Source organism: Argiope bruennichi, chromosome 8 (genome assembly GCF_947563725.1).
Source record: "Argiope bruennichi chromosome 8, qqArgBrue1.1, whole genome shotgun sequence".
Lineage (NCBI taxonomy): Eukaryota > Metazoa > Arthropoda > Arachnida > Araneae > Araneidae > Argiope > Argiope bruennichi.
In genome coordinates this window covers 116,900,265-116,916,794 of record NC_079158.1, presented here as the reverse complement: position 1 = coordinate 116,916,794, position 16,530 = coordinate 116,900,265, and the positions used below count along the sequence as shown (strand labels likewise).

General features: G+C 25.2%; 3 protein-coding genes across 3 annotated transcripts in view; 1 reads left to right on the top strand and 2 right to left on the bottom strand.

Annotated features, from left to right (window-relative positions):
* Positions 1-4,513, bottom strand: part of LOC129980938 (L-2-hydroxyglutarate dehydrogenase, mitochondrial-like) — a 40,807-nt gene extending 36,294 nt beyond the window's left edge. Inside the window, exon 1 of the mRNA XM_056091445.1 lies at positions 4,245-4,513. Within this exon, the coding sequence (XP_055947420.1) occupies positions 4,245-4,371 (127 nt within the window). The 5' untranslated portion in view covers positions 4,372-4,513. The remainder of the gene's footprint in view (positions 1-4,244) is intronic.
* Positions 4,514-4,776: 263 nt separating this feature from the next.
* On the top strand, positions 4,777-9,589 carry LOC129980940 (proteasome assembly chaperone 4-like). The gene is made up of 2 exons (XM_056091446.1): positions 4,777-4,944; positions 9,115-9,589. The coding sequence occupies exons 1-2, from the start codon at positions 4,938-4,940 to the stop codon at positions 9,459-9,461; spliced, it is 354 nt and encodes a 117-aa protein (XP_055947421.1). The 5' UTR covers positions 4,777-4,937; the 3' UTR covers positions 9,462-9,589.
* Positions 9,590-9,651: 62 nt separating this feature from the next.
* The window catches only part of LOC129980937 (AP-5 complex subunit mu-1-like), a 29,189-nt gene continuing 22,310 nt past the window's right edge, over positions 9,652-16,530 (bottom strand). The window contains exons 11-14 of the mRNA XM_056091444.1: positions 11,554-11,639; positions 10,316-10,431; positions 9,946-10,042; positions 9,652-9,834 (exon numbers count right to left, since the gene is read on the bottom strand). Coding sequence (XP_055947419.1) covers positions 9,734-9,834; positions 9,946-10,042; positions 10,316-10,431; positions 11,554-11,639 — 400 coding nt within the window. The 3' untranslated portion in view covers positions 9,652-9,733. The remainder of the gene's footprint in view (positions 9,835-9,945; positions 10,043-10,315; positions 10,432-11,553; positions 11,640-16,530) is intronic.

The following is a 16,530-nucleotide window of genomic DNA, read 5'->3' as shown; positions in this document are numbered from 1 at the left end:
CTAAGTTAAAATTGCAGAAATATATTTTAGTGAGGTAAAATAATAATAAAATACTAACAAAAAAAATCACATAAACTTTAGTTGATTAATGAATAAAACTTTATAAAAACTATACAAAAAGAGTATTTGTACACTTTCTTAGTGGCAAATTTTAAACATAATTATAATTATTTTATAGAAATTTAATACTTTGTATGCATTTTATTGGCTTTTACAATTGCTTCAAGACGTCTTGGCATTGATTCTATTAACTTTTTGGTGATTTCTTGATCTATTTTTTCCCAAGCTTCCATGAGTGCTTCTTTCAAACTTTTTTTACTTGTAATATTTTTTTTTCGGACTTGAGCATCCAATAGCATCCGCAAATTTTCAATTGGATTTATATCCGGGGATTGTGGTGGAGTTTCAAGGCGTCTTGGCGCATTATAAAGCAACCATGTTTTAGTAATTATCGCAGTGTGTTTTGGATCGTTATCTTGTTGGAATAAGAAAGTGTCACCGATACCCAATTTTCTAGCACTGTCTAATAAGTTATGCCGCAACACATCAATGTAACCTAAATCTGTCATTTTTGTGTCAATAAAGTGTAATTTTCCAACACCGCCATGAGCTACACAGCCCCAAACCATCACATTTCATATACCATGTTTCAGGGTCTGAAGTAAATTTTTACTATCAAGGGCTCTTTTATTTTTTCGCCAGATTTTTCGGATACTAGGGGGTGAAAAAATTTCAAACTTACTCTCATCTAAAAAAATAACCTTTTTCCAGAAATCCATCGGTTTGTCTTTGTATTTCATAGCAAATTCTAGACGCTTCTTTTTATTTACCTCAGAGAGCATTGGTTTTTTTCTCGGAGTTCTGCCTTTTAAACCAGCACTATGTAATACATTTCTTATTGTTTGAGCGGTCACTCTAATGTTAGAAGATGCGAGAAGGTCATCTGCAATTTTCTGAGCAGAAATTTGTGGTTTTCTAATAGCTGATTTAACAATACTTCGTTTATTTCTTGAAGTTAATTTACTCGGGCCTCCTGGCCTGCGTTCATTTTCAACGCGTCCAGTATTTTTATATTTTCTTACGATGTAACCAATAGTTGTAAAGGGTAACTTAACCATCTTTTGAATTTCGCGATAAGATTTTCCACTTTTATTAAGGTTAACAATATGAGTTCTCATGTCTAAAGAGACTTCTTTTGATTTCGTGGCCATTTCTCAACTTTTCTCTGCGAGTGACCTTCACTGTTAAAAAAAAATAATCTTCAATGTTTAAAAAATACAAACTATCCAAAAAAATTAACTATAATGTGAAAAATTACACGAAATGATAGTAATACTTACCGAAGATATAGGTGTACAAATATACATTTTGCAAGAAATTTTCCAAGTTTGTTAGATTTAGATTTTATTTTCAATTATTTCAAAATATTTTTTTCGTTTACTTAGAAATAAACAACAAACACATGCTTACACGTCGCAATGAATAAAATAGCTGCTTATATGTTTCTAAAACTTTAAAAAAAAGTGGTGTACAAATAATCATTTTGCCTACTATATATATATATATATATATATATATATATATATATATATATATATATATATATATATATATATATATATATATATATATATATATATATATATATATATATATATATATATATATATGCATTTTAAGAAATGCTCAGGTTTCCATATCTATTTGGATTATATTTTTTCATAGTTATTGCTCACTGTTCAAGATGTGCATCTATGCTACTGAAAAAAGATGAGTGAAATATTTTCATTTATACTAAAATAAGTTTATCTTAAATAAATTTTATTAACAGACTCATTAATGAATTTATTTTAGATTTAAAGTAAGGAGTTCAAAAATAAAGTTGAGATTAAATAAATAATTAAAAAAAAAACCTTTTCAATTCTAAAGATTCAAAATGTGTAGGTTATGGCCATGCAGTTCAATAAAAAAGCTGAAAGGTCTGAAATTAAACATAAAAAGTCCTTCAACAGAAGATTTTATTAAAATTTTGAGTTCCAATTTATTATTATTGAAGAATTATTAAATTATATTATACTTATTATATTTCATGAAGAAATTAATATAAAGTATCAACAAGGAATTAAAAATAATATATTTTCATGGATATTAAAAATGAATCTATATTTGCTATAACTAAAATGAAATTACCTTTAATATTCTTGATAATTATTATGTAATTAGATAGAATTCTCTAATTATGCTCCATATAATTTATAATTATGAGTTATTTCTTAAAAATTCTTTCATATATATATTCTCTAAATTGAATACTTGTTTGAAATTGCAACAATACCAACAGAAGCAACTTCTAATTGAAATTTGATAGAAATCATCTATAATTTCCAAAATCTAGAAGCATTTCTTAACATGCCATCTATGTCAGAAAACCTCCAATAAAGTATTCAAAAAATTAATTTACAATAAGGGAAAAAAAAAATGTTGATAAAACGGAGAAGAAGGAAAAAAGAAAGGAAAGAAAAGAAATAATGATAAAATAATATAACATAGATTTTGTCACTGTAAAAAAAATAACCCCATCTAACAATATTTTGCCATTTAAAACAATACTTTTTCAAATGTTTTCTTTGTTATTCATTTTATATAAATGAAATAATAAGTATTTTCAATAAAAACTTTGTCAATATAAAAAGAATAACTCCACTTTAAAATATTTCTTTTAAAATGATTTTGACATTTAAAAAATGCTTTTATAAATGTTTCCTTAGTTTTTCCTTTTATATAATTGCAGTATTCTAATATAAAGCAACAATGGTACATCTTATTATTTTTTTCTTCTTCTGAAGAACAGAAGAATGCAATATGAATAAATATTTTTTTCAGTTTCTTAGACATGAAGATTAAGAAATAACAATATAAACAAGAATGAGAAAAATTCTTCATAACTTCATCTTTCAACATTTCAAATAAATGAGATTAATTTCTGAAATTAAGCAGTGTGAAAATTAAGTTGCAACAGTAATATATTTAGTACAATTATATCAGAGAAAATATTTTAGAACCTTAGTCTTAAAATTTTCAGCTTATACTATAATATGAATAATAGATTGCAGACAAATTTAAGTGTAATTGCCATTTCAAACATATTTTTTTCTTTTTTAGTGAGTTAGTTTTGAAATGTATCTTCCTGCAGAGGTTTCACATTATATTTAATAAGGATTAATTGATCAGCTTTTATAAGTTGATTACTGTTTAGCTTAAATTAAAACAAAAAATGACATTTCGATAAAATTTAGAATTTTAATGTGAATATTGCAAATTTGAAAAAAGAAATTTTTCTAGCTACCATCAAGACTCATTCATATTTCAAACTATAATGTTATTAGATTGGGTACCAAATTTAGAAGTACAAATATAAAATCTTTATGTATAAAAATAAATTTCCATTTGTTTGTTAGAACTTTATATAATTCCACTTTACTCGGCAGATTAAAGCAATATTTAGTATATATATTCTTTAGCACATAGGAGGATGAAATGAGAAACCTGAAAGCTTTTGTGACACTATAAGAGATTGTGGTGTGAAATAGAAATAAAAGATATTAGGTTTTTTTTTTTTTTTTTTCCAACATAACTTCTGAAAAAATCATAGCACAAACATTATTTTTGCACCATCTTAAAATTAAAAAAAATGAGCTTTATAAGTGACATAATTAATTTAATAAATGCACCATTTTCTCTGATCTTTAATTAATTTTTTGAATTTAATTTAAATATATCTTTTATGAATTCCATTTTTATACAACTATAAACTGTATGATTTACAGGCACCTGCATTTGCATGTTCATTATATACATATAGAACCATAGAACAATAGCAAACATACACAGGTGAAACCACCATTTAATGACTAATACAAGAATTAAACAACAATATAAATTTGAAAAATGAAGAGTATAAGTTAGAAAATAATTTTTTCTTTTAAAACAGCCTATTTCCTAGAAAGGTCCTAGAACAATCCTAGAAAGTTAAATTTATGCTGCATAAATTGAACACTATATGTTTGTATAGAAAATTTATCACAAGCACTGCTGATATTCTTCACAATATAATAATGACACAGTAAATAGACAAAATATAACTAAAAAAATAATTTGAAACTAGATTAACAGGCTTTTAAAAGGCTATGTTCAATTAATTGAAAATTCATTTAATAATACAGATTCTTTGTAAATCCCCTTACCGATCGATGCTTCTTTTTCAATTAGAGCTAATCTAAGAGCAGGATTTCTTTTTAATAATTCTCTCGCAGTACTAGTACCAATTATACCACACCCGATTACAATAACATCATATGCCAATCGCTGCATAGCATTTATTTAAAAAAAAATTTCAGCAAAGAGGTCAAATTTTTTTAAGGATAAAAAATAGACTATTTAAACGGCTCATCGCAAGCGCAAACTAAAATAAACAAATCCATGTGAGAATAGCGGTCGGTTCCTTTGGGAGCGAGTCAGAGATTCGGATCTGACAAAGGGGGAAAAAAAAAGAATTAAAAATTCTGCTTTTCTTTTTTATTATAATATGATTAAATTTTTAACATATTGTCAATATGGAGATTTCTATTAATATTTTTGTACGGTATATGATACGGTGATGATGACAATTTCTGCAAATTAATTTACAAAGCTGGATATAGGCTTTACGTATATTATTAGTTACTTAATAACATTTTATAAATTTGTCTATTGATACATGTGATTTTCCTGAAAAAAAATTAAAAACATTGTTGGAGTTATATTTGATTTGAAATTCTTTGCATTCGCTTATTATTTTGTACGTGTGTGAAGATATGGATTCTTACATATGGACTAGTTTCAAGCCGTATGTTTATTGTTTATTAGTCAGTATTTTCAGAAACGAAAATTGAAATAGAATGGAGGGTAAGTAAAATTTTGCTATCGAATAATGAATTCTTTTAAATTGGAGCTTAATAATCCTACTTAAATCTATCAAAGACTGATTTTCAGCTAGCGAGATGAAACTTAGTTTTATTTCTTTCTTTAAAAATAATTAATTGGCATTAAAAATTTAATCAAATAACCCATATTTCTAAATTTTGATGGTAGTTAATGTGTATGAACGTCGACTTGATTGAAAAAATATTATGTTATATGTGAGAAAATTCCCAAGTAGAAAAATTTCAAAGCAATTAAGAAGTAATGTTTTGAGTAGAAGAGAAATTAAATTATCCTTGGTGCAGCAGGGGACACACTAAACTACACTTTTACCAATTATTGTATTGATTTTATTTCATTTATTTATTGTTACTGTGCTGTATTAGTTCTTTCAATGCTAACAGTTGAAAGGTACATTTTGAGATGTTTGTTAGATTTCAGTCATTTTCCTCAAATAGAGAAAACTCAAAATCATCTGCATACCATACACAGTACAAAATTAGCAATGTTATCATTCTTGTGAGAAAAATGCCAAATACTTTTTATACACCTTGATAACAAACAGATAAAAGCAAATCAATAAAAATGCTCTTGTATGTATACAAAATAATGCTTAATTTCCAGAAACATAAAATGGTATTTTTATATTAATTGCATGCCATTGGCAAACATTAGATCATTAGTGAACATAGTAAATAAACATGACATTTTGACTTTTTTTTGGAAATTAATTGCCAATAAGCATGACATCTTGGTAAATTTATTTTTTGGCTATAAATTTCTAGTATACAGGTGATAATATTTAAATTAAAAATATTTATAAGCAAATTATATCAAATTTGCAAATAATTTTTCAATTTAATAAATGTCATTCTGAAAAAAATTAATATTATCAATGAAGAGAGCAAGAAATAGCACATTAAACGAGGATGTTTTTATATAATCATAGTTAAATAAGTTAACATTTTTGGAAGTACCATTGTTTCATCAGAAAACTGGAATGTTGATCAAAGCTCCAGCAAGTGACTCTGTCAAAAAAATTTATTTAAATTTTTTTTATCTAAAAAATTAATTGATTTTAATATTTATTTTTAAAAATGTAAAATAAATATAACTTCAAATTTTTTTTATTTTTTTTTGTGATGAAAAAAAAAATGTTCTGAATATTAGATTTGAAATAATTTCCAATCTTAAAACCCCTTTAGTGTATACATTGCTAGAACATATCAGGCTTTCTGCCATCCTCTATGATACATCAGAAATGTTATTTTCTCCACCTACTTGCATTCATTAAATACCTATTGAACGGAACAGTGGTAATGAGGGTGGAATTAGATATCTAATCTTTCAGTCTACATTATGCGAATTCTTTCAGATGTATTCATTGTCTATCAGTTGTGGAGTGATCACGAATGTTTAACTAAAAGATTCACGATTCTTTTTTCCCTCCCTTTTTGTAATATGATAGTCAAAGAAAAATGTGTAAATATCATCAGATTGAATGTATTTCCAATTTATTTAATTCTGTTAATGATGAAATTAAAAAAATATATGATATAAATATGCAGAAATTGTTATTTAAACATGTATCTTTATTTTTACTTGTGTCTATGAAAAGATTTACTGGATTGTTTCTCAGTTTCACATTTTAAGTATATCACAGACATTTTTGCTCAGCAGTCCTATAGTGTAACATATAAATGTACCAAATATAAGAACATTATGCATTAAAGCTGGCAGAAAATCCCTTCATTAGTAAATTTGTCATTTATTTATATTGTGGTGAGCTGATAGGGAAGGAGGGTGAGAATCCCTAGAAAAAATTTAATTAATCTATAGTTAGAAAAAGTAATATAACATTTAATTTTAATTATTTCAAAGTTATAAAGCATTTCCAAAGCTTAATTTTGATAATTTTTTGAGATATAGAATATGTTCTAATAAAACTGCCAAAATAATGTTTTATTTTAATGTATAAACTTTGATTCAAACATATATTAGGTGATAAAAAAAAAAAAAAGTGAAGAGGACTTCAGACCTCTTTTTTTTTTTAAAGACATTCTACTGAACCTTTTGATTTTATTCCAATAGCAAGGAAAAAAAATCCATTTAAACAAATCTATTTTTATGCCAATGCTTGAATTTAATTCACTTTATTTAAAGGAAAGTTTCTATTTTATAGTCTTTTTTATTAGTATATTATTTTTAGGATGAGATTTATATTAAATATATTTGGGTATTATGCAAATTAGATAGAAAAATAGTTAAAATGGACAAGTAATAAGGTTGGAAGATTTATAAGAAATATCCAAGTGATATTTCATGCGTATTTTTATTATCTAACTAAGATTTTCATTAATTGATTAAAAAATTCTTTTATTTACTTGAATTTTGAAATTATTTGTTTTTAGTAATTTTGTTAGACATATGGGACGGCAAAAATTTTGAACATTAAAATGCTGAATTTAAAGAATTTACATTTCATGTCATTATTAAGCAACATGAGGAGGGATCTTTTTGAAAAATGATTCATTTAAATTTCCTAATCTCATTAAAATTTATTTAATTGGTTTGCATAAATTACTAGACGAATTTTTCTCATATACCAGAATAAAAATAATAATAAATTCTCATTTATTGAAAAAATCTGTTCTCAGGTACAATTATTTATAACATTTTGTCTTGTTAAATTAATTTTTGTTTAGTTTTGAATGTTAAAATGAATTCTGCATCAACAAACAATTTGTTTTGTTGTTATTTTCTTAGAATGAATTCACAATGAAAGAAATTTCCCAACAAACTATTGTATTTGTAGGACCATTTATGAAATTCTTTTGAATGTTTTTCTCATTTTCCTTTTAACTGCTTGAGAACCAAATTATTTTTAACAATCATATATGAATTATCTCAGATTGTATCTTAGATTGGTTAAAAAAGTTCTTGTTATTATAAAATTAAATTCTGAATTTTTGATCTTTTTCTTTATATAAAATTTAAAACTGAAAGTATAAAACATTCAACAGTATTTTTATATATATTTTTCTTTGTGCATAATGATTTTCCACTTACACATGGAACAAATACTTACAAATATTTTTGATATTTAAATAATTTTATTTTATATTTAATTTCATATATATTATTGAATCAAATTGTGAAAAGAAATTACATATTTAAAAACAGTAAGATTGCCAAATCATTACAACTACTTCATATGTATAACTTTATAAGATGTCATACTTTATAAGCATAGGTCAAACAATAATAAAAAAAATCTGTTTTTTATATTTGCAACTAACTCCAATACATAAAAGAATGAAATACACTACATATAAAGGGTGCATCACATGTTTAGTAGAATAAAAATTTGTAATTCACACTGTTGTTTGAATAAGAATATGTGGGGGGTCTATAGCAACAAATGGTATATGAATGGTAACTTGAAGTGGTTTTATTTGTGCAGACATGTTGTACATTTGCATTCCATGAAATTTGTTTTAAACATTTGATCTGATTTATCCTTTTTTTTAACTTAATTAACTTACCAACAATTCCTTGTAATGTCGTCTTTTGCATTGTAAAAATAACTTTTCTCTGTATATGGCCTTTTAGCACATCTTGTATATAACATTTTTGATTTGAAGAATACAAAAAAGATCCTTTATTCATATTTAATACAAAACATTTGTTTATATGAAATATCAGAAATCTATATGTTATTTATGTAGCAAATTATAAAATTTACTGCAATTAAAATTTTTTAGAATCCAAGATTTAATGTTTACATTACATTATTTTTCTTATGAAAAAATAAAATAACTGCAATTTTATTTTGTCTTGCCATTAAAAGCATACATTTTAAAGAAGTTTTTAGCATTTTTTATGATCTAATGATGATTAATATTATCATGAAAAAAATATAATACAATATGAAAGTATTATTACACTAAGGCACAATGATATATCTTTTAAAATTTGAGCATGAATCTGAAACTGGTATCACCAATAAGTATCTTTCGTTCTAATGAAAATTATTTTTTTTTTTAAATCTAGTGTGTCCATAATCATTAAATAAAATTTGTATTATATGAAGAGAAAAAAAAATAACATATGTATATTTTTGATAAAGATATATTTTCCCCTTCCTGTTTTCAGACTCAACAATTAAAGTTCACACATTTGAAGAAAATTTACTTGGCTGTCCAGTAGCATTTCATGTAATGAAGATGAAAGAGAGCTTATTCATTTGGATTGGAGACCAAGGGAATTTTGACAGTCTTGCTGTTGCTATGTCAACACCTTATAACAGTGCACCAATTTCATCTTCATTAATGGGACCCACAGCAGATGAGAGCAGTTGCTCTCTAGCCTCGAGATTAAGCAAGAAAATAGGAAAGCAGGTTTTTGCTAGCTACAACATATCTCAAAGTGATAGCAACTTAATGCTGTATGTGACACAAAGACTTATACAAGAAATGACTGACAAACCTGAATATTTTTAGGAATGTATTTATAATACCAATGGCAAAATTCAAAAAGTTTCATATGTAATCATATCTTGCACCTCTATACTGTGTCTTAAAAAGCATTCAATTGATATATTTTTCATTAAACACTGATTTTCATTTTAGTTCTAGTAATGTTTGTAAATATTTAACAATGATTAAATATAAAAAAAAATTACACTACAAATACACTGGGTGTTTTATTTTATTCTTATGTACAAACAATAAGATCAAATAATTACAAAAATATTTTTTTTTTTACAAAGAAACTATGAAAATACTTTGTTAAATTTATTTTCAATATTTACAGGAAAAGGCAGATCACCATAGTTATTCCATATACGATATTCAGTAGACTGGACACTTCGCTCTAAAAAAAAAAATTATTTTGTTTTTAACAAAGCAACTTAGTATTAATACAATTTTATCTTTATTAATAATGTTTAATGCATGTTCAATTGATATTGAATATACAAATTACCTATTAATATCTTTGGTTTGCTGCCTTCTGATACTGTAACATTTTTTGGATCTATACTACATCCACTTAGTGTTGAATTGCTTTGTTTGAAATTTATCTAAAAATAATGGTAAAATCATATATGTAAAAGAAACAAAAATTGTGTTCCAAAATTTTATGAAAAAAAAAATCATTCTTTAACATATAAGCAATTATGTTAAAAAAGAAAGATAGCCTTAATTAATCAGAGGACATAACTGTAATGATAGATATTTTAAACATTAGAAACATTATCAATTGCAGAAAAGTAATAATAACAGCAATATTTTCTCCAGCAAATATACTCATTATATTATCTCTAGCTTCAAAGTTTATATCAAAAGGTCTATACCTGTGCATAACAGTTCTTGTCAACACAGAAGGAATCACTGTTTGGCATTATAGGTTTCTCGAGAAATTCCAACTTAGCTGTGAGAACAGCCTCCAAGTCTCTTGGAAATTTTGATCCTGCATTTGAAAACATGTGTTAACAAACTTTTCATTTCTTTCAATTGTTAAATTATAATTCAGTTCAAAACAAAGAGAGAAGAATTTTGGAGAGCAATGTCAATAAATATTTACTATATTGAATCCATATAAATAAACACAATGGTGGAGGAAATAGCAATGAGAAAACACCTATTCACACTTAGCCTTTCAGAACATGAGAAATAAAAAGTTCAGAAATTTCAAAAAGTGGGAGAAAAAAAAAAGTATAAACCAAGTAATTAGGTTATATACATATGGCACAATCACGATGCATATTAATTACAAACTGTAAATGGCATTATAATGCTATCAATTGTTATAAAAGTTTAAATGCCATTTTAATTAATATATTTAAGGTAAAAAATTCTATTAAAAAACATAAAGAAATAAGGTAAAAAAAATCTATTTCTCTATGTTCTAATAGCTGAAAAAGATTTAACATTTATACTAAATAACATATATACTAAACATATATATATATTTAACATATATACTAAAATTCTTTTGAAAAGCACTGATTTTTACTCAATGTGCATGAAAATATGGACATAAAGATATCAACATCTCTCAATTTCAAATGCATTCTAACTCAAAAATAACAATTTATCTTTTTTAATTCCATCATTGAAATATATTTTTATCAATTACTACATAATTTTAAATAATCTATCTAATGAATAAAAAATCAAATTTTATTATTATCAAATTCATACCATCATCATGTTTTTAGGAAAATTTCTCATTTAGGAAGACATGAATTTGATAATTGATGTCAGTTTACTTTAAAAGTTGAAGTAATATCAGAGTGAGATGTTTAAAATAATGTGAATTATAGAAAATAGAATCTTAGGTGAAAAATACATCTAAAAGGAAACCAATTAATGAATACTTATAAACTTTACTTATACTTAATCCTTTACCATGGTAATTATTTTGAGAAACATAATATATATATATATATATATATATTAATAAACCAAGAAATTTATCAGTCTTATTAATGCAAAAGTAGAAATGAAATTTAATTTTTTTTAATAAAAATGTTGAATAAACTAAAGAACTGTTCTAATATATTTGTATCAAAACAAAAAGTAGAGCTACCTATAGTCCATTTTAAAGAATGCTTATCTTCTGATAACTTAGGAGAACCATGGTTAACATTAAACTCCATGTTCTTTACAGGTCCTCTAAAAGCAATAGTTGGTAATAATAAATAACAGCAATTTACACAAATGCACATAGATATAAATCAGATACACATAAAATTGAAATAAGTTGGAATAGATTTCAGGTTTTCATGCATCAAATGTTGGACTAAACATTTGTTTTATAATCTAAGAATTGCACTATAATATGAAAATGTTGAATATATAAAATAATACGGTTGTAATAGATTTCTATACTCTGTTTCACCCTAATTTGGCAGTAGTATATATTTTAGGCATGCCGAATTGCAGTCGTTGCCAGGGGAACTGGGTTACTTTAAAGTACAAAGTTACTAGAAATGCAGATCGCTGGCGAAACTTTATCTCGCAAATTTTTCGCCAAATAGTAAATATTTATTTACTTTATTATATTATTACTTTATCGGAGAATTAATTGTTTTCTTATTTTTTTCAATATTATTGATACATTATTTTAATAAATCATTAAAGTTATTTCATATCGTTTCTCAAAAGAAAACACTAAATCTTTCAATATTCTGTAAAGCGTAGTTCAGCTAATGTTTTTCGAAAAGATATCCGTATCATCGTTCACATCTTTTAAAACTTTATCTAATGTTGGAATCTCATTTCTACGAAAAAATGCCTGGATTTTTCGTCAAATACAGGATAATGTAAAATCATCATATTTTACAAGACCTGAATGTTTACCTACTGAGCCTGGGCGCTTCTTTCCAGGAGTACTTAAAGGACTGGATCCTTTATTTCTTTTTTTCAAAAGGAAAACTGTTCATTGCGAAACTTTATCGACGATTTGATTGATAGAATCTTGAGGGTTTTCTCGAAGTCGAGAATAAACATTTATGTTTCTGCATGCTGCACTTTTTGTTGATTTCACTCGTCTTGAAGGTGTGCACAGCGTAGTCGGTGATAACACTTTCTCTTTTTCAGACATTTTAGAAGTGAATAGAAATGACGAATCGAATAAATATTCAACAATCAAAACTAATAACTACTAATGTGATTAATAGTATCAAAAATATCAGCTGGTAAAAAAGCGTGAATAAAAAAGTACGAAAGATGATAATGGTTGGGAACTAAATGAAGCTGAGTTGGCGGAGACGTAAAAGAAAAGCGCGCCAAATATTTGACCTTGAAGACCGGTTCTAGCCAAAGTGGAATTCACTATGTCAATCGTTTCGTTTTATTCGTTCGCTTTATTTACAAAATACTTAACAGATAAGCACTTCTAACTTGAGAATAATTTTAAATACATACTGATAAAAAGGATTTCTGTAATTAATGATATTATTTGATAAATTTCTGCGCATTTTAACTATTTTAAAGTCGGAATTGAAGGGGAACTTTTTCCGAACGCGGAGCATCACATTTTCTACCTTTTACAATACTGCCAAGTTAGGGTGAAACAGAGTATAAAAGTAGAGACCAGCATCTTAATATTACACAATGCAACAAAATGTCTGATTAAATTCTTTAGGAATATGATAACGAAAAGGTAGTAAAAGATATTGATAAAAATGTATTATATTATTATAAACAATTATATTTCAGTGCATTTTTTATGAAATAAAAAATTAGTTAGAAATCCAAATGCCTCTATCATCCCAAATGTTTGCTTTCCAGGTATTAACTTGAAAATGTTACAAATTTTACTTTTATAACTATCTACTTTTATAGATGTAAAGAAAAAAAGAAAACCCACAAAAATTATTACGTTGGACCTTGATAAAAATTACTATTTTAATGAATAATGAGAATTACAATGTGATGCTAAATATCAAATTATGTGCAGACAATTACAAAATACAAAAAGAGTGATTTTTTTATTTTTATTTTTAGTAGATTTTAGAAAACAAAATCTCATAAAGGAAGTAGACAATTTATGCTTTATATGGGAAATGTGAAAAAAAATTTCTCCCCTAGGAATTTAATTATATTGCATATTGCTTAGTTGCAAATTCAATTTTAAAGGTCTAATGACAGAACTGAATTTAAAAAAAAAGATCTTTTAAGTTTTTATATATAATGTACAAATCCCTACCCCTTTCAATTTGTGTTGTTTACATACACAAATCATAATTTATTAGCATGATATTTTTTTTAAAAAAATTAATTAATCATTATTTTATTCCATGTTAGATTATTTAAATCAGAATTTTAATTTGTAGAATTTTATAGATACATCCCAAATATTATGAATATTGTATTATTATGTATCCCAATATTGTAAATATTGTATTTGGAATTACAATATTCACAAAACTATTTAAAATTATTTTTAAGAATTTCTATGTACCTCTAAAATAATTTTTAAGATTTTTCTTTGTTTGTAATTTAAAATTTTAAATATTTTATGACTTATGTATATACATTTTATATATAAGTCATATAATACAAATTTTCATTATAATTATACAAATTATACAAATTTTTAAATTAATTACAGTTTCTTTAATTTGATTATGAATTTTAATAAAAAAACAGCACTTTAAATTTAAAAAATAAATTATGACTATTTATTTAAGGCTATTAGAAATATATTTGGCTAATTATTTAGAAAAAAATTGTTATTCATTTTTGGACTTGGAATCTATAGATGTAAAAATTCATTAACTCATAAAAGTAATAAGAATTTATACTTTTCTTTGAAACAAAAAGCATAAATTAATAGAAAATAAGCAGAAAGTTAAAAAAAAAACCCATAGTGAAGCAATGAAATAAAAATGTGAACATAAATAGTATAATAAAACAAAAATAAATAAATTATGCTATAATATACAGTTGGTTTTTAGTCATTAGGAAAATAAAATAAAGATAATTCAAGATTCGATTTCAATTTTATTTATGATATATTAGATTTATAATAAATACAATTCAGAAAAGGTTTGTAACAAATTTTCAATCATTATTTGTTAAAATGTGATATAAAGAATGCTGAAGTATCTGCAACATTTTGTCAAGATGAAGTTTGATTCAGGGTTATTTTTAATAATTAGCCATAATTATAATAAGGAGTTAAAGGTACTTTGTAACAGAATGTGTTTATTTAAGTAAGCCAGCTTTCTATTACACTTAATGCTAAACTGTGTTTAAAATTGGTTTGCAAACAAATGCAAAAATATTCATATAATCAAGAGAAATATACTCCTCTACAAATATATATATATATATATATATATATATATATATATATATATATATATATATATATATATATATATATATATATATATATATATATATATATATATTTTAAATAAGCTTTAATGCAGAACATTTCCTGGGCCACATGTGATTGTGCAGAATGAAGTGGGAATTTCAGGTGTAAAATGTGCTACAGAGCAAAGTAATAGAATAAGATGCAAAAACTGTTAGTGCTCGGAGAAAATAATATGGGCACACAGCTTTCATCTATGGATTTCAATAGAATCTACCATCTCAGTGTATAAAAAGTAGCAATTTTATATTAGTATTCTATATACATTATGAGCAGAAGTGAAAAGTAAGATGCTTGATCTTGCTGTTTCATTAGCCACACATAACTCTGCAATTATAATACAAATTTGAGCACAAATGGCTTTTTTGATTAAATCTCGGATTTGTTTCATGTAATTTATTCATATTCGGGAATCTATATGGCGAATTCTTGGACTGGAATGATCTAAAATGCTCTCAAACTAGTTCCAAATAATAGTCGAGGCAAGTTGTACATTATTATTATTTGTGTAGAAGAATTCATTGAATGACTACAAATTATTACAAAGCAATTCTCAATAACTGTGCAATTTGACAGCCCCCCTCAAAAGTAGAAAAACTTTTCTTGCAAAGATATATGATCACCACTAGTTTATGCAATACTTTATTGACAGTTTGTATACATAACCTCAAAGAGTTTATACCACACATAACCATTAGATAAGCACAATTTCAGATGGGACTCATCAGACCACATTACTTTTTTTCAGTTACCAAAGTTTCAATTCAAGTGCTCCAAATAACAAGAAAGACAATGATAGAATGATCTGTTGTAAGTAAATTTGACTTAAGTTATTCTACTGCTATGTCGCATCAAATTTCAGTGCATAGATCACAAAGACATATTTCTACTATGCCTTGTATTTAATAAAAAGTAATTTGTTCAGTGTTTGAATAGGGATGCCCATGAAAATAGTCAAACAAAAACTTTTCATACCAATGATCACTGTATTGGCTTACACACACACGCACGCACGCACACACACAATGAATGCATTAGTTATTTTCATATTTTCATTCCATATTTGATACTGTGCAACATTAAATCTTAAAAGGTATCAAGTTATGAAATTCTGTGTCCATTAAATTGATTCCAAAAATAACTTTACATTTAAACTTAATAAAAAATCTTGACATAAAACATTAACAACAATTTTTTTTTTTAAATTTGATATGGCATGTAAATACACATATTGCTATCCCACGACTTTTGACATTTCAGTATATATTAAATTTTATTTACTTTAACAAATAATTACACATGAAGCGATGCAAATATATTGTAATATAATGCAGTATGTGTATAAGAATCAAATTTATTGCAATGTGATTCTGGAGCTTCTTTATCATTCAGGTTTCATCATAAATATAATAAAAAGGCATGATTGCTTGATATGATCTTGCATTGTGTATGCAAAACTAAAACATATTTTATAGTTTTCATTTTTTTTAAAGATGTACAAAAATCAGAAATTTACATTTCAGTCAAAAGTTTTCTATTAAAAATCAATTTTCAGGCTATTTCAGATTAAAAAAAGGGCTAATAAATTTTAGGATTCAGAATAGAAGCATAGCATACAAAATAAAATAGTTCAGAATTGTTATTATCATGTATATTAAAAAATATATTCTCTATGGT